This window comes from Thalassophryne amazonica, chromosome 7 (assembly GCF_902500255.1).
Source record: "Thalassophryne amazonica chromosome 7, fThaAma1.1, whole genome shotgun sequence".
Taxonomy (NCBI): Eukaryota; Metazoa; Chordata; class Actinopteri; order Batrachoidiformes; family Batrachoididae; genus Thalassophryne; species Thalassophryne amazonica.
Window position 1 is genome coordinate 43,596,222 of NC_047109.1, and position 26,397 is coordinate 43,622,618.

At 41.7% G+C, this 26,397-nt stretch overlaps 1 protein-coding gene across 2 annotated transcripts in view; it reads left to right on the forward strand.

The window, feature by feature from the left end:
• Positions 1 to 4,020: 4,020 nt before the first annotated feature.
• csf3r (colony stimulating factor 3 receptor (granulocyte)) overlaps positions 4,021 to 26,397 on the forward strand; it is a 45,160-nt gene continuing 22,783 nt past the window's right edge. Inside the window, exons 1-4 of one of the 2 annotated variants that reach the window (XM_034174064.1) lie at positions 4,021 to 4,172; positions 13,948 to 14,049; positions 21,234 to 21,308; positions 21,432 to 21,728. In XM_034174064.1, the coding sequence (XP_034029955.1) occupies positions 21,245 to 21,308; positions 21,432 to 21,728 (361 nt within the window). In that variant the 5' untranslated portion in view covers positions 4,021 to 4,172; positions 13,948 to 14,049; positions 21,234 to 21,244. Of the gene's footprint in view, positions 4,177 to 13,947; positions 14,050 to 21,233; positions 21,309 to 21,431; positions 21,729 to 26,397 lie in introns of both variants that reach the window. The other variant, XM_034174063.1, reaches the window with a different exon arrangement.

The following is a 26,397-nucleotide window of genomic DNA, read 5'->3' on the forward strand; positions in this document are numbered from 1 at the left end:
TTTGCTGAGATAATCCATCCCACCTCACAGGTGTGCCATATCAAGATGCTGATTAGACACCATGATTAGTGCACAGGTGTGCCTTAGACTGCCCACAATAATTTACTGATCTACGTTCAAACCCTCACCTATGGTCATGAGATTTGGTTCATGACCAAAAGAACGAGATCGTACAAGCGGCCGAGATGAGTTTCCTCCGCAGGGTGGCTGGGCACTCCCTTAGAGATAGGGTGAGGAGCTTGGTCACTCGGGAGGAGCTCGGAGTTGAGCCGCTGCTCCTCCACGTCGAAATGAGCCAGGTGAGGTGGCTCGGGCATCTTTTCCGGATGCCCCCTGGACGTCTCGCTGGAGAGGTCTTCCGGGCACGTCCCATTGGGAGGGGGCCCCGGGGAAGACCCAGGACACGCTGGAGGGACTACATCTGTCGGATGGCTTGGGAACACCTCGGGGTTCCCCCGGAGGAGATGGGGGAGGTGTGTGTGGATCGGGAGGTCTGGGCGGCTTTGCTTGAGCTGCTGCCCCCCACGACCCGACTCCAAATAAAGCGGAAGAAAATGGATGGATGGATGGATGTTTACCACATCAATATGATGACTTCTGTCATCCCATCACAAAGTAATTGTGCATCCACCTCATCCCACCAAGAAAAAAAAATCTCGGGAACCAACACTGGAAAGAAATTATGAGATTTGTTTGTAGAATGAGCATTTTAATCACGCTTCCACCTGAAAGCATTTTATGGTACTGCACCAACCACCCAACAGAGCCACCTTTGTTCATGGCGGTAACAACCCAAGTAGACAACAGGTCCATCTTCAGCTCTGAAAAGTAGCCATTTATCTGCTGGAGACAGGTGAAATGTGGGCATATCTCTGGCCTTCTACAGCTGCCCCAGTACTGACTTATGTGAGTGCTGGTTCATCCATCCATCCATCCATCCATTTTCTATACACACTTCCTCCAATTAAGGAACACGGAGGGGGGGGGGGGGGGGAGCTAGAGCCTATCCCAACAGTCATATGACATGAGGGAGGGTACACACTGGACAGGACACACTGGACAGGATGCCAGTCTATTGCAGACCCACATATAGACAGACAAACACATTCACACCCGCACACACGTACAGTCAATTTAAAGTTTCCAATCCATCTAACCTGCATGTCTTTGGATGTGGAAGGAAGCCAAAGCACCTGGAGGGAAAACATGCAGACACAGGGAGAACATGCAAACTCCACACAAAAAGGCCCCAGGTGGGAAGTGATCCCATGACCTTCTTGCTGTGAGGCAACAGTGCTGCTAACCACTAAGCCACTGTGTTGCCCAGTGCTGGATAATGCCGAGAGAAACACACAACATGGCCAAATTATTGTAGCTGATGCTTCAGCACAGTGCAAGTAATATTCCCCGTCTGAGAACGCCATTAACCTGCATCTGACTGACATACTGTAACATTTTCCACAAGGTTATTTATTTAAATATTGCTATATGCAGTGGTGGACACACTTCCGATAATCCGATAACAGACAATTATCGAAGATAATGTTTTCATTATCGAATTATCTTTTTAGATAAATTAAAAAAAAACCATCATCGGACTAATTATCTTCCGATGAATTACCATCCGATAACTTTTAGACCGATAATGTACTAAACTAAGCTGAACAGTGAAAAACATTTTTAAAACTGTTAAAGCTGTTGAGACCTACCTGTTAACTGGTGACCAAAAAAAAAAAAGTAATTTCCTTTAACACCATGCTAATATAATCGCAATGTCACCAAGTCATCCAGAGGCATACATGTTTAACTTATGGTTAAAATTTTAACCACTCATTTTAGACAAGTTATTTAAAATTATTGTCATGTCTGAAGTTTATAAAGTGAAAATATCAGATATATATTTCCGTTTTAAAGTAATGTGCTGATTTTTAAGGTTTTGTGAGCACATGCTGTGCCAGGCAGCAATGCATTATGGGTAGCATAAGGTAATCTCAGACGTTCACGACAGGACAAATGCATTTCAGACACTCTGTTCAGGGTCCACAGATAACAGCATTAAACTCTAGTGCCTAAAACTCTCGTGAATATATTCTCTGGGTTTATAGACGTTAGTGTATTTGTGTTTGTTAAATTCCACGCATCTTAAATGTAGCAGACACGGATTATCTGGAATTTTGTTTGACATTTTTTCAAGGCCGCTACTGCCATCTACTGGCCAGGAGTGTTCATGGCAGTATTAAACATCTAGGTACATGGCTGCTCTCAAAGTGTTGTTATTGTCCATTGTCCAGGCACTTTTTGTGTGCATATATTTGTTAACTTTGTATTCTAAAACTACGGTTAGAAGTAATTCCGACTCCTTATCGGTCCACACGAATGAGGTTGGCGCCATGTTTTTAGTTTTTGTGGAAGTGACGACAAGAGAATAAGGCTCCTGATTGGATAGAATTTTAATCAGTACCGCCACCCCAAAGGTTTGGCAGACTAATTACAACACATTTATACGGTTCGATGTGGATGGATTTTTTTTTAAACGACGTAGTGTGGATGAAGTTTTTTCCCCAAACTGAAAGGGTAAGATATTCGGTTTTACAAATACCCGACAACGTGTGTACATGGCCTTATGTCTGTGAAAGGCACTATATAAATAAATTTACTTACTTACTTACTAATATTGAGTGCACGTTTTACAACATCATAAAAGTTTTAAAACATGCAATTGGATGACACTTCCAGGGCTCCGTAAAAATGCCTGTTTTTACAAATAAAAATGGAATATTTTACAAAAGCACATTTATCTTTAAACCAACACACGACACACGTCACAAACACTTATTGTGTTTTTAAAGCGAAGTGGTGTTTGTGTATTTTTAAAAGACACAGCACTGTGTTACTCTCAGCCTCGCAGACCATATAATGGCGCGAGTGTTAACCAACAGCGTACGCTAAAGCTCCAGTCCTCACATGATCATTCATACAGTTCCGACTGCTTGAAATTAGAAAACCATTCACACACCGAGTAAATATAAAGTCTTAATCTGACTTGTTACGTCATTTCAGTTGGATTTATTATCAAAGCCTGACAATAAGATGTCCTTGTTTTGGCTAGACAATGTCTGGGAAATACTTGAAGGAACTCCATCATCACAGCACTTCATTCAGTCATCCGTCATCTCGAAAATAAATTCCATGAAAATTCAAAAAATAAATAAATAAATAACAACAAACACAATCATGCAAATAAATTCAATGTTTTTCAAGAAGCCCCTCAATGTTTGTCTGCTCCGAGTGCGTTTCTTAGTGTGAAACACAGGACGCCCTCCCTTTGTCCCGCCAACAACAACCAAAATAAATGAACAGGAAGTGAACCTTACTGAGTTATTGTAAATGGAAACTTTTTCATGAATGAAAAAGTAATTGTATTAACCGTTTACCATTATTTTAACATAAGAGTTCTGTTCTGGAACATTAAAAAATAAAGTTTCTGGTTTCATTTTTGTTCCTAGCAAAATACCAAAAATTTCTGGTTTTCATTTTCTTTCCACTAACTGGTTCAAAGCCTTGGTCTAAAACACCAGATTGCTCAGAAGGCTCTACCAGATTAGCCAAATATACTGTAGTCTGTAACCAGCTCAAGTGCTGTCATGGATACATGACATCCCATTTCAGAGCTCTGTGAACGACACATCAAAATAACGTTGTTAAGCTGAATAAGGTCAAAAGTTGCCTTACCTTTCTCAACATTGTTTTTACAGTGCACCTGTTTCTTTCTTGCCTGACCTAAGCTGTCCATTTTCTACATTCCACGTTGTTTTTCTGTCTGAATATTCCATACTAATCTGAGTATTGACATCCCAGGAACACTGCTTGTGAATCACATTTGTTGTTCACCTTGAAAAGGTTCGAGATCCACACAACTACGCTGGGACGAAACAGCTCTCATCTCATTTGAACACTCCTCTTCCCCTCCAGAACGGGGCCTTGTTAGTCATGCTTTTCTTCCTGAATAAAACAGTGAAGTTTCACAAATTCAAAACAAGGATGTTGGTGTTACTCGGTTCACACACAAAGGTCAGCCACTGCGAGGTGCTTTGAGCCGCTTTATTTCATGTGACACTTTGAGAGCTGATGAGAGTGAGTGCTGATTGTGAGTCCGCTGGAGCTGCTGTGTGGTGAGTGACGAGCCCTTCTGATGCCGCTCCTTTATCACATCAAGCCATTTGCTGCCACTTTCATTTTGGTGTAACATACTGAAAATGGAAGCTTACCAAAATTTGTTTCTAAATGACACAAGTGATGTGAAGTGTTACATCCACCTCCAAGTAATGGACTGCTCTGCTAATTAAATTTATAGATGAGAAAGGCTGCCTTAATGAGATTTTTCTGTATTGTACATGTGCCATCTATCACACTGTAATGTTGCCAGTGTTCTCTGGACTATGTTTATGTGTCAATGTGGAATTCTACGATTATGCAGTTATTTTGAAGAAAAGTTAGTGTACTTTTTTCTTCAAATGTTAATGAGTGCATAAACACTTTTAATCAGATGGGCTGTCAATTATGAAATAGTATAATTTACTGTTCAGATACAAACCTTATTTTTTTAGACATTACACCTTAGCTTTTAATATTACTATTGTTGTTATTATGAGTTGTAGCAGTAGAAGTTCTTTATCGGTGTAGTACCTCTTACCTGACAACAAAGAATTCATGTCAGGTAATAAAGTAATTGCTGATTAGTGGAATAATTTAGTGGTTAGCACTACTGCCTCACAGCAAGAAGGTCCCAGGTTTGCTGCCCACCAGGTCCTTTCTGTGTGGAGTTGGTATGTTCTTCCCATGTTTGTGTGAATGTGTTTGTCCGTCTACAATGTATCGATGCTCTGATACACTGGCAGTGGGTCCAGGATGTACGACCCTCCTCTCACCCAAAAAATGCTGGGATAGACTCCAACCACTCAACAGAAATAAACAAATTCAGATCGTTCATTTTTCTGATTTTCTTCTCAATTATAGCACAAGGAAGAAATGAAACCACATTTCTTATGATTCTAATTTGACTACATAAAATATATTATGTATTTTTAAACTTGAAAATCAGTAAGACAATTTCCTGTTTTTTGGGGGGGGTTGTGAGTGTGTTTTTTTAAAGAAGCACACAGTTGGAATCAGGACATCAAAGCTGTGCTTTTAGGCTATAAATAAACTAAAGCACTCACAGAATGCTCTCGTTCAGTGTTTCAAAAGTGCTGTATAAATTTGCTCATGGTATCTTTTACTAATAGTGTGAAGTAATAGATTGTATATTTTACTATTTTTTTTAATTGCTTCACATTCTGTATTGTATTGACTTAGAATAGTTAATGGGGTGATTCACCAACAGTCCATAACATACACTGAAAAAAGAGCATGTTTGAACCAACTTAAAAAGTGTTACAATTTGTACAAAACTTGAATGAATTAAGTTGTTGAACTTAAGGTTGAAAGTTAAATCAACTCTAACTTACAAACTTAAGTTCAAACAACTTAATTCATTCAGGTTTTTACAAACTGTAACACTTTTTTAAGTTGGTTCAAACATGCTCTTTTTTCAGTGTAGGTGGTGGAATGCTCCTCTAAAGCTGGTTTGAGATCCACTGAGAAACACAAAGGAGTCATTTCCTTTTTATTAATTTATACCTGTTGAGTTTAGTTTTATTTTATTTTATTTTTATTTATTTATTTATTTATTTATTTTGATGAAGTGACCAAGGTGAGTGCCTTAAACCAGTGATTCATAATAGATTTAATCTTTTATGTCTTGAAAACGTCATCATCTTTTACATAGCAAAATGCTAACAGCTAACATTAGCTTGATCAAATGGCTCCTGTGTGAGCATTTTATGACAAATGGATGTAATAATATGGCTTGCTGTGTGGATATTTGGTGTAACAGATCATGTGTAAACCATGTGCCACAGGCTTCCATGTGAGCTTCTGTGGACACCATCACAGACAGAGTACAGAACCACACACATCTGGCCGTTAGATACAGGGTTTTTATTATTATTATTATTATCGATTACGAGTTAATATTATTATGGCCAGCACAGTGGCTTAGTGGTCGGTACTGTTGCCTTATTGAGAAGGTCTTGGGTTTCTTTGCCTATATGCGTTGGTCCTGAGATTGAGTAGCAGCATGTCCAGGGTGTTCCTCGTCCAATAACCACTGGAGTAGGCTCCAGCTGACTTACTTACAAACTAACCTTAAAAAAATATATTTCTTATATTTATTTCTTATCTACCAAATGTGAAACACTTTGCGGTGTGCTGCATAATATGTGCAATATGGGTGATATGTGCAGTATCATAGAAATATGCAAATACAGAAATGTGCAATACTTTGATATGATAGTATTTTGTCAATATACTTTTTTATTGCTTTGTTTATTAAAAGCAGCTATACTAAACGCAGGGGTGGTGGCCAAGTGGTTAGTAAACTTAGTTTTGGTGCAGAAGGTTCCCAGTTCAAACCCATATAATGTGGAGTTGCGACAGGAAGGGCATCCGGTGTAAAACCTGTGCCAATTTAAACATGCAGCTCCACCTCGCATTTGCTGTGGTGACCCAAGTGAAAACAAGGGAGCAGCTGAAGGGACTTGCTATTAAAAGCAGCGATACTATGTGTTTGGCATCTGAGACAAAGACAAATTTCCCTTCCACAACTTGTCTATATAAACTTTCATAAATACGCATAAGTCACAGTTGAGAGGTGTTACTTTGGACAGGATGCCATTCTGTCACAGGGCCACATATAGACAGACATACACATTCACACCTGCACACACACCTTCACTCAATTTAAAGTTTCCACTTCAACTAACCTGCATGTCTTTGGATGTGGGAGGAAGCTGGCACACCTGGAAAAAACCCTCAGACACGGAGAGGGTGGGACTCAATCCCATAACCTTCTTGTTGTGAGGCAACAGTGCTAACCACTAAGCCACCTACTTCAGACACAGGTCACTTAAAATGTATACAAACCATCATGACTTATTTAATCCATTAATTATTTTTTATATACTGTATATTTTCATTGTTTTTTCATCTTGTCAGAATCTGTTTTGATTTTGCTGTTACATGCAAATAAATAAATTGTAATATGAAGCAAAAAATTAGAATTTTTTAAAATTTTGATTTGAGGTAAAAAAAAATGTATTCATCACAGATTTTTCCACATGCTGACATTAACAACATATGTTGGGATCATTATTCAAAAAAGAGGGAGTGAAACAGATGGCCTTCCTCTTTATAATATTTTGGTAGTTTTTCTAGTGTTTTCCAGTTGCTGACACAAAGGTCAATTTGTCTTATCTAAAAGGAACGGTCCACTGATTTGTACAACCACAACATAAATAGCATTTTCTGAGGAAAATTATTTACACTTTACAAATCTTTCTGAAATGAAATGTGTTTTTTTCTGCGAAATAGAACCAAAAAGAGGAAGCAGCAGCGGGTTTGTCATTGCACTGTGTCAAGGATGTTGCCAAATCCTGAAAGTGGGCGTTTTGTAATCTCCAACAGTAACAGGAAAGGAAACATATGGTGGCTGTAGCAAAATCATTAAGTTTTCGACAGATAGCGGCACGCCTCGCTGGCACGCATTCTGTCCAAGAAGAAAAGAGGAAACCGCATGAAAAGTGTGTAGTGATTCAAAGGGTGATGATTGGTTACTCCATTTAAAAAGCAGAATTTAAGATTGCCTTCATTTTCAGCATATCAAATGTAATTTGTTGACAAATACAGCCTGAATTCAATCGCATATCTCGTCATTCCTTCTGTCCCCATCCCTCCCCCCACTTCCATCCGCTGCCTTTTGTCAGAGCACAGGCAATTACCTATTAGTGGGACGCAGAAATTATAAAAAAAGGCCAGCAGAGAAAATGGGGCCTTTATGCATGAGGCTGATAAGAAATGGGGAGAAATTCCATTTCTCTCACATCGCTATAAAAGACCTCACTGAATGGTTGCTTTTGTGGACTGAGGGCAGCGATCTCCCTGTTAGTTTGAAACGAGTTTAAAAATGATTAAAGTAATGGGAATATTTTGTCTCACAGGGTGGCTCGCGATACTTACCGATGCTAAAGTCCATTATGGACAAAGGTTTGAATATTACTGCAAACTGCCAAGTAGCTGCTTTAGATCAGTGTGACAGACTCGCGTTACTTCAGGGCCGTTGGCCAGATTTTGTCCTTCTACAACCCCTGGCAAAAATTATGGAATCACCGGCCTCGGAGGATGTTCATTCAGTTGTTTAATTTTGTAGGAAAAAAGCAGATCACAGACATGACACAAAACTAAAGTCATTTCAAATGGCAACTTTCCTGGCTTTAAGGAAACACTATAAGAAATCAGGAAACATAATTGTGGCAGTCAGTAACGGTTACTTTTTTAGACTAAGCAGGAGGAAAAAATATGGACTCACTGAATTCTGAGGAATAAATTATGGAATCACCCTGTAAATTTTCATCCCCAAAACTAACACCTGCATCATATCAGATCTGCTCGTTAGTCTGCATCTAAAAAGAAGTGATCACACCTTGGAGAGCTGTTGCACCAAGTGGACTGACATGAATCATGGCTCCAACACGAGAGATGTCAATTGAAACAAAGGAGAGGATTATCAAACTCTTAAGAAAGAGGGTAAATCATCACGCAATGTTGCAAAAGATGTTGGTTGTTCACAGTCAGCTGTGGTCTAAACTCCCGGACCAAATACAAACAACATGGGAAGGTTGTTAAAGGCAACATACCTGGTAGACCAAGGAAGACATCAAAGCGTCAAGACAGAAAACTTAAAGCAATATGTCTCAAAAATCGAAAATGCACAACAAAACAAATGAGGAATGAATGGGAGGAAACTGGAGTCAATGCCTGTGACCGAACTGTAAGAAACCGCCTAAAGGAAATGGGATTTACATACAGAAAAGTTAAATGAAAGCCATCAACACCTAAACAGAAAAAAAAACAAGGTTACAATGGGCTAAGGAAAAGCAATCGTGGACTGTGGATGACTGGATGAAAGCCATATTCAGTGATGAATCTCGAATCTGCATTGGGCAAGGTGATGATGCTGGAACTTTTGTTTGGTGCCATTCCAATGAGATTTATAAAGATGACTGCCTGAAGAGAACATGTAAATTTCCACAGTCATTGATGATATGGGGCTGCATGTCAGGTAAAGGCACTGGGGAGATGGCTGTCATTACATCATCAATAAATGCACAAGTTTACGTTGATATTTTGGACACTTTTCTTATCCCATCAATTGAAAGGATGTTTGGGGATGATGAAATCATTTTTCAAGATGATAATGCATCTTGCCATAAAGCAAAAACTGTGAAAACATTCCTTGCAAAAAGACACATAGGGTCAATGTCATGGCCTGCAAATAGTCCGGATCTTAATCCAATTGAAAATCTTTGGTGGAAGTTGAAGAAAATTGTCCATTACAAGGCTCCAACCTGCAAAGCTGATCTGGCAACAGCAATCAGAGAAAGCTGGGGCCAGATTGATGAAGAGTACTGTTTGTCACTCATTAAGTCCATGCCTCAGAGACTGCAAGCTGATATAAAAGTCAGAGGTGGTGCAACAAAATACTAGTGATGTGTTGGAGCGTTCTTTTGTTTTTCATGATTCCATAATTTTTTCCTCAGAATTGAGTGATTCCATTTTTTTTTTCCCTCTGCTTGGTCTAAAAAAGTAACCGTTACTGACTGACACAATTTTTTTCCTGATTTCTTATAGTGTTTTCTTAAAGCCAGAAAGTTGCCATTTGAAATGACTTTAGTTTTGTGTCATGTCTGTGATCTGCTTTTTTTCTACAAAATTAAACAACTGAATGAACATCCTCCGAGGCCGGTGATTCCATAATTTTTTGCCAGGGGTTGTAAATGGAGCCACTTCAATGAACAAGGAATAAAACTTGAGCGGTGTAAGTGTGTAAGTGTGTGTAAGAACACCAAAGCAAAGCAGGATGACAAATTGACAGATTTCCTACCCCAAAAACACCTAAACAAACTCAGTGTTAGGTAGACCTATGTTTGATTCCCAATTATGCTGCATTTTGTGTCGTTGAACAAGATACTTCATCTGCATTGACCCTGTCTACCCAGGTATTATCACAATTGTCAGATGAGGAAGGCAGGAGACAAATGCAGGGACTCACTGGAACAGTTCTGGTTCAGAGAGGCTTTTACTGAGGTGCTTAGCAAGGTTCGGTACACAAACAGACAGTCCAAGAAGAGCAACCAAATCCGAAACATCAGGCAGAGGCGTAGACAAAAACACAGGCAGGCAGTCAAACACCAAGAGACAGCTTAACAAAACGTAGTACTGAGCTTGAAGCACTGGCACAGGGCACAACGATCAGGCAACACCAAGTGCAACTAGTAGCGTCTGAATACTCCCGGAAACAAATGTAGAAAGGCCCAAAACAGGGCGTGACCCACTCACCGAGTACCGCCCCCACCAAGCACAGTGAAGGCAGCCAAGAGACATACAGACCCAAAAACACAAACACAAACCACCCAGCCACAAAAGGGAACAAAGAAAAACCCCAACACTAACATGATACATGACAGGACCCCCCGCTCAACGGCCGGCACCTGACGGCCCAGGGAACCCAGGATGCCGAGCATGGAAGTCCGCGATCAGTCCAGGATCCAAAATGAAATGAGAAGGAATCCATGAGCATTCTTCAGGTCCGTAACCCTCCCAGTCCACCAAGTACTGCACCGCCCGCCCATGCCGCCGGGACCCCACAAGGCGGCGCACAGTAAAAACCGGGCCCCCGGCCACAAACCAGGCGGGAGGCGGGAGAACGGCCGGAGGGCACAAGACACAGGACCGAGCAGGCTTGACCTGGCTGACGTGGAAGGTGGGATGTATCCTCATAGTCCGGGGCAGACAAAGGCGTACAGAGACCGGAGTGATCACCCTCGTGATGGGGAACGGCCCCACGAACCGAGGAGCAAGTTTCCGTGGCAGACCCCGGAGGGATAGGTGCCGGGTGGAGAGCCAAACCCGCTGTCCCGGGGAGTAATGTGGTTCTAGAGTCCTTTTCCTGTCGGCAGCAGCCTTGTAGATCGCTGAAGAGCGCAGCAATGTTCGACGGGCCCGCTCCCAGATTAGACGACAATGACGGATTAAGGAAAGGGCCGAAGGCACCCGGGTGGTTAAGACTGTAGGAGAGAACAAAGAAGGTTGATATCCATGCGACACGTGCATAGGGGAGTAACCAGAGGAGGCAGACTGTAAACTATTGTGAGCAAGCTCTACCCATACTAATTGTGACGACCAGGAAGCGGGGTGCTGAGAGGCGAGGATACGTAACCCCTTTTCCAATTCCTGATTGACCCTCTCAGCCTGCCCATTCGCCTGAGGGTGATACCCGGAGGTGAGACTCGAGGTGACTCCCAGGAGTCGACAAAACTCTCTCCAGAAGTGTGACACGGACTGTGGCCCACGATCGGACACGATGTCCTGCGGGAAACCGTGTAATCTAAACACATGGTGCAACAGTGCCTCCGTGGTTTCCTTAGCTGATGGGAGTTTCGGTAGCGGTATGAAATGGGCCATCTTAGACAGACGGTCCACCACTGACAGAATAACAGTATGCCCCTTGGATGGCGGCAACCCGGTAACGAATCCACCGAGATATGTGACCATGGTCGGGTGTGGACGGGTAATGGGTGGAGCTTGCCGGACGGTGAGCGGTTGGTTGACTTGTGCATAGCGCAGACAATGCACGCCCCCACATAACCTGTGACGTCGGGAAGTAACCGAGGCCACCAAAATCTTCCCTGGATGATCGTGGCTGTCTTCCCAATTCCGGGATGACACGAAAAACGGCTGTTATGAGCCCACCTTATCACCTCCCCCCTAAGAGCCTCTGGGACGTACAGTCTTCCCGGAGGGCAGTCCCGCGGCACAGGGTCACCGCGGGGCCGTACTTGGTCCCATCGGTGGCTGGTTGGTGGTTGCCAAGGCAGACGGTGTCTGTGGCGTCAGAGAGGTTACGAGCTGGTTGATCTGAGAGCTGACAGAGGACATGAAGGCGTCCTGTCTTGTGGCCAGGTCGGCTATATTGGTGCTTAAAGCAGTGATGCGGTCTTCTTGTTGGGCCAGCTGACGACTATGGAAGCGAACGGCCTGCTGGAATGGATCCGAGTCCGCTGTCTCCATTGTTAGCCTGATCGTTCTATCACAATTGTCAGATGAGGAAGGCAGGAGACAAATGCAGGACTCACTGGAACAGTTCTGGTTCAGAGAGGCTTTTACTGAGGTGCTTAGCAAGGTTCGGTACACAAACAGACAGTCCAAGAAGAGCAACCAAATCCGAAACATCAGGCAGAGGCGTAGACAAAAACACAGGCAGGCAGTCAAAACACCAAGAGACAGCTTAACAAAACGTAGTACTGAGCTTGAAGCACTGGCACAGGGCACAATGATCAGGCAACACCAAGTGCAACTAGTAGCGTCTAAATACTCCCGGAAACAAGTGTAGAAAGGCCCAGAACAGGGCGTGACCCACTCACCGAGTACCGCCCCCACCAAGCACAGTGAAGGCAGCCAAGAGACATACAGACCCAAAAACACAAACACAAACCACCCAGCCACAAAAGGGAACAAACAAAAACCCCAACACTAACATGATACATGACAGGTATAAATGGATACCAGCCTTGGCTGGGGAAGTAACCTGAGTAGGACTGGCATCCTGCCCCCCACCACCACCACCACCATAAAAAAGTCATGTTGGTGCAAAAGGGAAAATATGGTAACCAGAGAACTCGGCCCCTGGGAGAACTCGGCCTACATTAGGGTTGGTGTTGGGTTAGGATCAGGAGTAGGATTGGGGTCAAAGGTAGGGGTAGGGTCAGGGGTAGGGGTAGGGTTAGCCACAGGCCCAGCTCACATCTGGGGCAGAGTTTGCCCCGGGCTGAAATATCTAAAAAAATATAATATCCCTGAAACACTCCTAAAATCAAGTCCACTCAAAAAAATTTACAGATTCCCTCTTGGCCCACATCCCTTCAAACAAGTTCATAACAATTGGCCGGTGAGTTGTGAAGTAATCTTTGTGAAAATCAAACAACCAACCACCTTTGGTGAAACCATAACTTCCTTTGGCACAGGCAATTCATTCATTCATTTATGGCCACTCATAGGTGTCAACCTGATTCCAGAAAGGGCAAAGGGGTGCAGGTTTCTTTGTAACCACCAGCTCTACCAGGTGACTTCACTGATGAACTCATACCGTCTGCTGTTAATCATTGAAAGGTTTTGAACCTGAACTCTTCAAATCATACAGCAAATCATGAAAATCTGTTGAGTCTCACACAAAATCATCACGTGACTTCAGTCTTCAGAGTCGTGAGAAACGTGCTGATATCCTGAAAGCTGAGGCTGAGAAACAATGGATTGCAGACACAGCAGAAACAGAGAGGGTTGTCTTCACATAAGTACAAGACAACATGAACATGTTACTCAATCTTGTGGTCTCGGTTGGCAGCATCACACTGGTTGTTTGTGCATGAGTTTGTGTGCGGTTGCATGTGTGTCTCCTTGGCTGTGTTTATGTGCATGCATGTGTCTGAGGACAGTTACAAGAAATTCCACTTACAACAATTCAATCATAATCACATGGTGCACAGTCTGACCACACGTATTGGCCAAAAGTCTTAAGCACACACACTGCAAAAAATAAAGTCTTAACATGTATATTTGCCTCATTTATTATCAACATATCTAATCTAGAATAACAGTGGAGAGAGCAAGTCTACAAACACTTTGGATTTTACACATTTTCATTTCTTTGTACCATTTCAAAAAAAAAAGAGAGAATCAATCATCTCTATTTTTAAATTTCTGGTTATTTGTTTTGTTTTGTTTTGTTTTTTACAGGTTACGCAGACATGTTGTGAAGGTATGTTTGTCTCTCCTTGGTGGCACGTGGTCAACCAACAAGCAGATTTCACGGTTGTATAACTTCATGGTTGTGTAATGGTGAGTGTTAATTAACAATTGTACTTTTACACTGTGGTGCTACCTGATTTTTGAATTTTAAAAACGGGTCATAAAAGTCTTACAGATATCAGAAATATAACATGTTGCTGAATTCTTTCCATCTGTTTAGCTTAGAAAACAACCTTTAGCTCATTATTCTGTACATGTCCGATCACCTATGGAACACATGTCCATCAAACATGTCTGTTTACTAGTAAATGACAGTTACCAAATATCCCTCTAATTTTTGGTAATAAAAAGCAGGTACAATATACATTTTGAAAGAACAGCTACAGCTCATGTACAACTGCAGGACAGCAGGGAAAATACAAATTATATTGCAGAAAGGACAAAAAAAACCCTCACATTTACTTTGACTTCTTCATGTTTTGTGTGGTCAACTTCATTTCATTTGTTAATATACAGCGTGGGTGTTGCCTTTTACAGACTGAAATTCCTCTAAATTCATTAAATTGTTCAATTGCATTTTGCACTAGAGGGAGAAATATGCAAATACCTTCCAATCTTGTTTTTAAACATTTCTATTTTCGCACACATCTGGACTGCACTTATATAATAATAATAATGATAATAAATTTTATTTGTAATGCACTTTATATTTGACACCAAATCCCAAAGTGCTACAGTATAAAACAGAAGAACACAGAAGACTATGAATCAATGTAAAAGCAATAAAACAGTAACAATAAAATCAAAATAAGAACGATAAAACAGCAGCAGTTATTTAGCTAAAGGCCAGAGTAAAAAGGTAGGTTTTGAGTCCTTTTTTAAAAGCATCCATGGTCTGTGGAGCCCTGAGGTGGTCTGGGAGGGCATTCCATAGACGGGGAGCAGCCACTGATAAGGCCCTGTCACCCATGGTCTTGAGCCGTGTCCTGGGCACGGCTAGACAGTGCTGTTGGCCGAGCAGTTCAGTGAGGTAAGTGGGGGCCACACCGTGGGGACAGTGATGAGTGTGCAGGAGGACTTTGTATTGAATACGGCAGTGAATGGGGAGCCAGTGGAGGGAGTGAAGAATGGGGGTGATATGCTCATGCCTGTGTACCCTCATCAGGACCCTGGCAGCGCTGTATATCTCTATTCCGTACTGGATACTTGGTGGAGCTACAGTATATCAAAGAATTGATTAAAGTTGCAGCTATAGTAGTTGCTGTTGAACACTAATAAGAATCAAATATCTCCTTTCTCTTGGTCACATGACCTTTGATCTTGGGTGAGCTTAAAAGGTCAAACTCAAGGACAAAACCTCTTTAACTCAAAGCATTTGCAGCCAGTATGCATTAAATATGGTCTAAGGGTTTTATTTTAGAGAAGGATAAAGTGTGTCAGGATGTGGATTTTTGTCTTAATCAATCAATCAATCAACTTTTTTCTTGTATAGCGCCAAATCACAACAAACAGTTGCCCCAAGGCGCTCCACATTGCAAGGCAAGGCCATACAATAATTATGAAACACAGTCTACGTCTAAAGCAACATAACCAAGGGATGGTCCAGGTCACCCGATCCAGCCCTAACTATAAGCCTTAGCGAAAAGGAAAGTTTTAAGCCTAATCTTAAAAGTAGAGAGGGTATCTGTCTCCCTGATCTGAATTGGGAGCTGGTTCCACAGGAGAGGAGCCTGAAAGCTGAAGGCTCTGCCTCCCATTCTACTCTTACAAACCCTAGGAACTACAAGTAAGCCCGCAGTCTGAGAGCGAAGCGCTCTAATGGGGTAATATGGTACTACGAGGTCCCTAAGATAAGATGGGACCTGATTATTCAAAACCTTATAAGTAAGAAGAAGAATTTTAAATTCTATTCTAGCATTAACAGGAAGCCAATGAAGGGAGGCCAACACGGGTGAGATATGCTCTCTCCTGCTAGTCCCCGTCAGTACTCTAGCTGCAGCATTCTGAACCAACTGAAGGCTTTTTAGGGAACTTTTAGGACACCTGATAATAATGAATTACAATAGTCCAGCCTAGAGGAAACAAATGCATGAATTAGTTTTTCAGCATCACTCTGAGACAAGACCTTTCTGATTTAGAGATATTGCGTAAATGCAAAAAGGCAGTCCTACATATTTGTTTAATATGCGCTTTGAATGACATATCCTGATCAAAAATAACTCCAAGATTTCTCACAGTATTACTAGAGATCAGGGAAATGCCATCCAGAGTAACGATCTGGTTAGACACCATGCTTCTAAGATTTGTGGGGCCAAGTACAATAACTTCAGTTTTATCTGAGTGTAAAAGCAGGAAATTAGAGGTCATCCATGTCTTTATGTCTGTAAGACAATCCTGCAGTTTAGCTAATTGGTGCGTATCCTCTGGCTTCATGGATAGATAAAGCTGGGTATCATCTGCGTAACAATGAAATTTAAGCAATACCGTCTAATATACTGCCCAAGGGAAGCATGTATAAAGTGAATAAAATTGGTCCTAGCACAGAACCTTGTGGAACGCCATAATTAACTTTAGTCTGTGAAGAAGATTCCCATTACATGAACAAACTGTAATCTATTAGACAAATATGATTCAAACCACCGCAGCGCAATGCCTTTAATACCTATGACATGCTCTAATCTCTGTAATAAAATTTTATGGTCAACAGTATCAAAAGCAGCACTGAGGTCCAACAGAACAAGCACAGAGATAAGTCCACTGTCCGAAGCCATAAGAAGATCATTTGTAACCTTCACTATGCTGTTTCTGTACTATGATGAATTCTAAAACCTGACTGAAAACTCTTCAAATAGACCATTCCTCTGCAGGTGATCAGTTAGCTGTTTTACAACTACCCTCTCAAGAATCTTTGAGAGAAAAGGAAGGTTGGAGATTGGCCTATAATTAGCTAAGATAGCTGGGTCAAGTGATGGCTTTTTAAGTAATGGTTTAATTACTGCCAACCTTAAAGGCCTGTGGTACATAACCAACTAACAAAGATAGATTGATCATATTTAAGATTGAAGCATTAAATAATGGTAGGACTTCCTTGAGCAGCCTGGCAGGAATGGGGTCTAATAAGCATGTTGATGGTTTGGATGAAGTAACTAATGAAAATAACTCAGACAGAACAATCGGAGAGAAAGAGTCTAACCAAATACCGGCATCACTGAAAGCAGCCAAAGATAACGATACATCTTTGGGATGGTTATGAGTAATTTTTTCTCTAATAGTCAAAATTTTGTTAGCAAAGAAAGTCATGAAGTCATCATTATGTCTTAGTTTGCATGCTCTGTTTTAGTTGATTTGTTTTATTGTGTTCTTCTGTTGTTAGTTCTCCTGTTGTTGTTTTTTTTTTCTTGCTTGGGTTTTTAACCACTCAAATCTGGACAACAGGAGTTCCAATTTAAAAATTCATTCACAACACTTAAATGGTAAGTAAACGTAAAATAACTTAAATTAGTAAGTGCATGCAAGGTAACATGTAAATAAGTAACACAAACATTTATGTACAAAGTAAGAACTGAAATGCAAAAAAGTTGTAAACTAATGGCAATTTTGTGCAGTTAGTGTTCATTAATTTCAGCTTTAGAATGAACCAGAATGCACAAAATTGCATCAGAATTTAAAAATGTTGGTAGCTGTAGTTCACATTGTGCACATACACCTGGGCCAGTTGAATTTTGGTGGGGCCAGTAACGTCTCAAAGCCGATGGCCCTGTGGGCCAGTGGCAAAAAGTGGCCAATGTCAAGCCCTGGATATTGTGGGATTTGACCACATCCAGGGACAGCTTGCATGAACACAGCAGAGACTAATCCCCAGGCGGAGTGTGGGAGTTTCAGCACAAACCATTCAGCCTGGCTTGGTAAAGTTAAGAGCATACTCGCCGCCACTTAGCGGACGTGCCAGTTGAAGACGTGCCAGTTTAAAAACGGTTTCCGCTGAAACCCCCATCCTCCGAATGGTTTGTGTTGACACTCCCACACTCTGTCCAGGGATTAGTTTCTCCCACAAACAACGTCATTTCTGTAATGGAAAAATTGTGTACTGTTTTGTTTTCGGCTGCAATCACCGAAGCAATTGCGAAAAGTGCAGGCTTTTTTTTTCTCCCAGTGAAGAAGGGAAGAGGAGGCAAGTGGAAGACGTGTCTGTTAGCCTACACACCTACCCAGAGTAGCTACGGTCTCTCGCCTGCACAACTTGCCTCAACATGTTTGAACTCCAGGTCATAAACAAACTGCAGCACATGTCCACTTTCCACCACGGCATCATTTTTTCTTTGCATTTTCATTTTGTTTGCCATGTCATTTGCCCAAAAACTCAGAGAAAGTGCCATGTTTCTGCTGGGGACAGATACGGGCTGTCCCTGGATGTAGAAAAACAAACAAGACTCAAACAAGACTGTGGTGCCCAATTATTATGGAAATGTGAATGTAAATGAGAATTTTTTTTTTTTTTTTGTATGTCATTACAAAATTCAGATGTGCAAAAGCTCAAGGTTTTCCAAACTTTGAAGCATCACTGTAGACAGCATATTCACACATTTTCTAGTTTCACCAGTAGATAACAGGTTGATTCCAGACCTCAGGCCACCAGTTTGGCACCTCTAGTTTCCAGTTAAGGCCTGAAAATACCTTTCAAACCTTTTTGCAATCACACCAGAAACATTCTGAAGCCCACTGTTTCTTGCTTCCACCACGGAGGTGATGTTTTGGGCTCTGAATGTTGGCAGGACATCTCAAACTCAAATGAACAGATCTGACTTAAATTTGGTGGCGAGGGTGATTGATTGGGTCAGATGCATTGCTGACACATCATTTTTTGTTGTTTTTTGTTGTTGTTGTTGTTGTTGCTGTTATTCTCTCCAGGTCCATTCAATCATTTATAATACTTGTCATTCTTCTCATTTAGCCATCTGTAAATCTACATTTGTAGCCCCTAACAAGGCATCACAGATTTGGTAAATAATACAGAAACAACCAAAGACTCACTGGACATTAATATAAACATACTGTAATATAAACCTAACCATATTTTAAAGTAAGATAAAATAAGATATGAACCAACACCAAGTAAAATTACAAAATTATAACAGTAATAAAAGTACCAAAAAATTAATAATAATAATAATTGCTGGGGTAAACCTCAAAGACATAATCCCTTTTTAAAAGGGGATGTATAAGAACTCAAAAGGGACACAAAATTCCAATTCAGACATACATTATCCATCTTTCCCCTCTTTAAAAAAAAAAAATCCCTGTTGCAGCCTCAAAGCAAAATTATCCTTTCTCTTAAAAATATCATAGATTATGTCAATCTGTTATGTCAGTTATTATGTCAATCTTTTCCTGGTTTTATCCACCTTCTAGTAATGGCTTTTTTGCTAGCAGCACTTAGCATCCAAAATAAGTATTTGTCATTAGAGGACACAGTTTAAAGTTAAAGCGCCAAATATAAGGACTGTAACTTAAATGGAATGTCCGTCCAAAAAAAAAAAAACCTTTTCCAAGATTTCTGAACCATCACGCAGGAAGGACTCAAGTGATAAACAAAACCAGAAAATGTGAAAATGACGTGCTTCGAGGCACCCACACTGTTGCCAGCATGAGAAGAAATTGGTGTAATGTCTCTTTTGAGTTGGAGTTATGAAAAACCTAATCAGGTTTTTCCAGCAAAGCTTTCGCCATATGGAGGAGCTATAGAGGCTTTCCATTGTATCTCAGACAAGTTCTCCCAATCCTATTCCTTTTGAACTAAGATTCTTTCCTTTCCCATTCTTGTTTTACATGAAGTGAATTACCTTTTGTTTATTGTAACTCACTGGACTGGTTCACAGCTGAGTGGGGAGAAGCTGAGATGAGGATCAGCACCTCTAAATCTGAGGCCATGGCTCTCAGCAGAAACCGATGGATTGCCTACTCCGGGTAGGGATGTGGTCTTGCCCTAAGTGAAGGAGTTCAAGTATCTCAGGGTCTTGTTCACAAGTGAGGGGACAGTGGATGTGAGATTGGCCGGAGAATCGTGCAGCAGGAGCGTAATTGCATTTCACTCTACTGTACGTTGTGATGATAGGGAGCTGAGCCAAAAGGAGAAGCTCTCGATCGACTGGTCAATCTTCGTTCCTCTCACCTATGGTCATGAGGGTTGAGTCATGACCGAAAGAACTAGATCGTGGGTACAAGCGGCCAAAATGGGCTTCCTTAGGAGGGTGGCTGGTGTCTCCCTTAGAGATAGGGTGAGAAGCTCAGTCATCCGTGGGGAGCTTGGAGTAGAGGTCGCTGCTCCTTGGCGTTGAAAGGGCCACCTGAGGTGGTTTGAACTCTGGTAAGGATGTCCCCTGTGTGCCTCCCTAGGAAGGTGTTCCAGGCACATTCATCTGGAAGGAGACCCAGAGGAAGACCCAGGACTAGTTGGAGAGATTATATCTCCACATTGGCCTGGGATCGCCTCAGTATCCCCCAGTCAGAGGTGGTCAGTGTGGCATGGGAAAGGGAAGTCTGGGGTCCCATGCTGGACCTGTTGCCCCCATTACCCATCCCAGAGTAAGCGGTTGAAGATGAGTGAGTGTGTGAGTCACTGACACCCCTTGTACATTTTTTTAATTATTTTGTGACTTGAGCCAGCAAGGTTTAGCATCTATAAAAAAAAACTTTAAGCAAAACATTGTCAGTAAGTAGGGTTGGACTTGAAGGGAATCTGTAAAAATGTTCTTATTCAGGACAAACTGCCGTTCCAGGTTCTGGAAGCTATTCATTGTCCCCTTATTTAGTGATGTACAGTAAACCATGCAGGCCCTTGCGTCCCATCTTTTAGGCATCTGGATCAAATGCACACCATCTCAAAACTTTTACTGTCTCCTTCAGGTGCCTTTGGGCTATTACTTTATTCCATTACAACATAATTTTTTTTAATCATATTTTTACATTTGCCTTTGATTTCCATGATTCTTGTGCTTTGCTGAAACAGCACCACCCCCTGCACGTCGGCTCAATCACAGGTCAACAGAGGACTGTTGAGCCTCGGTGCAGGCTTTGACTTCCAAAATCTTATGCATTATGGAGATCGCATCCACGCTCACATCAGACTGCTGATGACGTCTTAAAACTGCAGATTTCCTTCTCAGCAATATCTCACAATATTGTTTTGCAAGGAATGATAATTCAAATTTTGCTGTGACAGGGCATGAAACTTTTTAATTCATTACTTTTCTTTTTCTTTTTTGGCTTCCGAACAGGTTTTTTCATCATGATATTCACATGGGAATCAGTGATTGTCATGCTGGTGGTGCTTGTGAGTGGAGTGACAAATGGTGAGCGCTGCTGTGAGTCAAGCAGCACTGGCAGTTATTATTATTTGCACGTCTTCTGTTTTGGTGCAACATTTGAAAATGATGAACTTTAAGCTGTGAAATAAATATTTTTGCTGTTGATAGAGGATGACATTCCACTGTGTGGGAGGGTCCGGGTATCCAGATCAGTGGTGGTTTTGGGGTCACCTGTCATGGCCAACTGCGTAATCAGAGACGACTGTCCTCTGGTCAGAGGACGAACTGTCCAGATTGAGTGGCATCTTAATGACCAGCATCTTCCCAGCAAACCTTCAGCCAATTACAATGGCAGGAATTCCACAGTCATCGTACAGAGCTTCAATGAAACCAGAGCATTCCTCACCTGCTGTGTCCAGAATGTTTCCTGTCAAATCGTAGGTGGAATGGAGATCAGGGCTGGATGTGAGTATGATCATATAGCAGCTGTCTTCCCTGTTCATATAATAAATCCAAACAGGCATTTTTTTTTCCTACTGTGCATGGCCCACCATGTTACAAAGTACTTCAGAACGAGATTTTCGCAGAATATGTCCAGTTTATAATTAGGTGCTAATTCAGTTAAATGTGAAAGTGTGCTGTCCAAACATTTGGACGTGGCTTGCAGGGAAGAAATAAAGCCTGAAACTGTTACCATCTCAGTAGTTACCAAACAAGCAAAGCTAACAGGCCAACCTTAAGGTGCCTTGACACTTGCACGACTTTGATCCGCACATTTGCACGCACATCATCATGACAATCCCACCCACTGTGTTCCCAGCTGGACACCATGCTTGGTTGTACTGGCTGCCATGCATTGTGTGCTGGATGCTGCATATATAAAATAATTGTTTTGTAGTGGATTAATCATTTTCTGTTGGAGTTAGCTGTTGAAAATGCCTCTAATCACTTCTGGAATCACAGAGGAGCGCTCCAGCTGCTGCTTTTGTCGCGCACGCACTGAACGATATGGAGAAAAAATTTAGAGCCATCTAAAAAGTTAATTATTTGTCATATTTACATTGTAATGGCTTAGTAAAACAGTTGCATGTTCATTCCTTCTTGTGTGCAGCTGTAAAAGTATGTTTGTGATAGATTTGACATCTCATTCTAATCGTTCAGACAAGCTGCACTCTGATGTGGTGCGCTGACGCAACCACTCACACTGTTCACTTCTTTCCTCAACTTGATGAACTGCACGTACTGTTGGCAAGTACTATTGTTTCACATTTGTTGCATGACTTTGATGCATGAGAGATTTTTTGAACATTTCAAAATTCTCTTTGTGCACTTGTACGTGCCAGCGCCCCTTTCACATTCAGTCTACACCCGTTAATGATACGTTTACTCTCCTGCATGACACAGTGCATGCAAGCGTGTGCATCAAAGTCGTTCAAGTGTCAGGGGGCCTTTACTTCGTGTATTTATTAATGTATAGCTTTGTGAACTTAGCAGGGGTTTAGGTGGGGTGTGGCTATTAAAAATTGTTGTTAAAAAGTTTTATTGTTCTTGTGTAGTTGAGCTAACATCAGCAAAGCTATGATACCTGCCTAACACGTTAACATTGGAAAAACAAAATTACACAAGAATTTCACTCAGCAGAAATACTGGAGCGCACGCTTCTTGGATGATCCATTAGGACCATTAACTGCACAATAAGTCACACTATTAGTTATTCATGTTAGGTAATATCTGTGCTAATTCTTTATTTTATGTTAGCTATCAACTATTTGTATTATTTGTTTGGAAGTTCTGAGAAATATAAGTTAAGTTTTACTTTATCATGTGTCCAAGTTTCAGACACAGGGAGAGCTCCCCCTGTTGGTGAGAGCCAGTAACATTAGAAATGTAAGACTAAACCACACCCATGTTAACACCCACAAGGTATAAAAGTGTTGTATGACTCATTTTAGGGGCCTTTTCACAAGACGAACACTGTCTGTGAGGGTCCCAGGCCTGGTTTCTAACATGACCTTGAATAAACTCAAAATGAGGAATGCAATGGTTTGGTTTTTGGTAAGGGGCAAAATCTTACATAAAAGAACAAGGTAGAAATAACATTCATAATAAAATGCTTAGACAGGAGGCAATCGTTCATGCTCATGTTACCTGCGAGCATCACTTTATGTGACTTCTAAAAGATGACCTCGTTTTCAGGGCACATGAACAATTAAATCTGTTATGGTTCACTGCTTTAAAGTGCTCACCTTAATCAGGTCATCAGTCACAGTCTGAAAATAAACATGGTAAATGGACTGCATTTATATAGCGCTTTTCCATTTGCATCAGAAGCTCTAAGTTCTTTACAATTAGACCTTACATTCATCCATTCACACAGACACACTCACACGTCGAGGTCAGGGTGCTGCCATGCAAGGCGCTCACTACACACCGGGAGCAACTTGGTGATTAAGGACCTTACACAGTAGGACCATATGTACACTGGCAGTGTTAATTTAACACTGTCAGTGTTTTCACTGATTTTCTGATCTGACTGGACATTGAACCAAGGATCCTCTGGTCTGATGCCTAACGCTTAACCACTTGACCATCACCTCCCCATAACATACGAGGTCTGTTAGAAAAGTATCCGACCTTTTTATTTTTTTTAAAAAAACCATATGGATTTGAATCACGTGTGATTGCATCAGCCAAGCTTGAACCTTCGTGCGCATGCGTGAGTTTTTTCACGCCTGTTGGTTGCGTCATTCACCTGTGAGCAGGCTTTGTGTGAGCACTGGTCCACCCTCTCGTCGTTTTTTTATTGCGAATAAATGTCTGAACGATTTGGAGCTTTGCTGCATCAATTTTTTTCCAGAAACTGTGAGAGACCTTTAGGTGGACACCGTTCGGAAAATTAATATGGCTTTCAGGGATGATTTTATGGGGATTACACAGATTAAGGAGTGATCCAGACGGTTTAAAGACCGCCCACAGCTGCTGAGAGTGCGCCACGCTCCGAGCGCCGATCGACAGGCTCAAACCCCGCTGAAACAACCAGATCATTTCCAACGTGAAAGCTTTGTTGATCTGGGACGTCGTCTGACTTTCCAAAAAGGCAGAAGGCATGGACATCAGCACTTTTTCGGCACATTCTACTGTTACAGGAGTTTTTTTCATGGAAATAAAAGTGGAGGGACGCGCCACGGAGCCGTTCATTACGCGGCACAAAACCACCTCCGTGTTGGTCTCACAGGACAGCTTTGAGATAGCTTTCAGACGGCTTCCTGTTGCTTTTCAGTTGTGTGATTATCCGAGAAATTGAGCATGAGCTGGACATGCCCCAACATGTCCTGTGAGGCTTCATCACGGCGTTGCTTTGCGCCATGCAACTCCACCGTGGCGCGCGGAACTCCGCTCCTCTTTCCATGACAAAAACTCATGTAACAGTGGAATGTGCCGTTCATTTATAAACTGGACGCTGTCTTGATCCGGTATGTCGTCTGACTAGCACAGGAATTGCGGAAGACGTGGACATCAGCAGTTTTTCGGCACATTGAGACAGATGTGCGGAGGAGTTCCGCGCGTCGCGGTGGAGCCGCATGATGCAAAGCAACGCCGTGATGAAGCCTCACAGGACATCTTGGGACATGTCCAGCTCATGCTCAATTTCTCGGATAATCACACGACTGAAAAGCAACTGGAAGCCGTCCTGTGAGACCAACATGGAGGTGGTTTTGTGCCATGTCATGAAGCTCTGTGGTGCGTCCCTCCGCTTTTCTTTCCATGAAAAAAACTCCTGTAACAGTGGAATGTGCCACAAAAGTGCTGATGTCCACGCCTTCTGCCTTTTTGTGAAAGTCAGATGACGTCCCGGATCAACAAACCCTTCACGTTGGAAATGATCTGGTTGTTTCAGTGGGGTTTGAGCCTGTCGATCGGCGCTCGGAGCACGGTGCACTCTCAGCAGCTGTGGGCGGTCTTTAGACCGTCTGGATCACTCCTTAATCTGTGTAATCCCCATAAAATTGTCCCTGAAAGCCATATTAATTTTCCGAACGGTGTCCACCTGGAGGTCTCTCACAGTTTCTGGAAAAAAATGATGCAGCAAAGCTCCAAATCATTCAGACATTTATTCGCAATAAAAAAAAATGACGAGAGGGTGGACCATTGCTCACACAAAGCCTGCTCACAGGCGAATGACGCAACCGACAGGCGTGAAAAACTCACGCATGCGCACGAAGGTTCAAGCTTGGCTGATGCAATCACACGTGATTCAAATCCATATGGTTTTTGAAAAAAAAATAAAAAGGTCCGATACTTTTCTAACAGACCTCATAAATATAACATTTCTAAATAAATACAAACAGAAATACTTCCAAAAACTACATTCAGAGACCTAAAAAGACCTCTGTGCAACAATGCCATTGTCCTACAATCAACATATAACTGGCTTTTTCCATATGGAGCAACAGGCTCATATGGTAACAGCAACATATGGTAACAGGCGCCAACTGGCCTTCCTTCTACTTGATTTGGAGGGCGAGGGGGATGGGTGGCCAAAGAGGGAAGTCTTAAGCAGTGGTGTAGTCTACATTTTTGAAGTGGGTAGACTGTGTTTTTTGCCCGTCATCAACCTCGTGCGTTGCGCCCCTGGTTATTAACATTTTTAACACCATAACAACAAATAGATCTATACTTTCCATCTGATCATTTACATTCTATATTTGCCACTATAAATGTGAGAAATGTGTCAGAATGTAAGTAAGTAATTTGCACCAATTACAAAATACAGTATACAACAGTAAATCTAAAAGAGTGATTAAAAATACAAAGATCAAATACATTTATTTTTTGGCATCTGAAAACCTAATTTAACAAAGAAATTTAATCAGGTCATAAACCAGGAATAAACAATGTTTAAATCCAGCCAAAAGTATCATATGCAAGCTACTGTGCATTGTTTAACAGTAAATAAGACAACTTTAAGTCACAGTCACTCAAAAAAAAAAAAAAGTGACTGTGACTCCTTGTTATTAAGAAAGAAAAGTTCTCTTAGCAATAATAAGGAGCAGATTATTGCCTCCCAACTAAGTATATTGCAAGAGTTCACTTTTCCTCCCTCTATTTAGTACCGGATATGAGCCTGTACTGT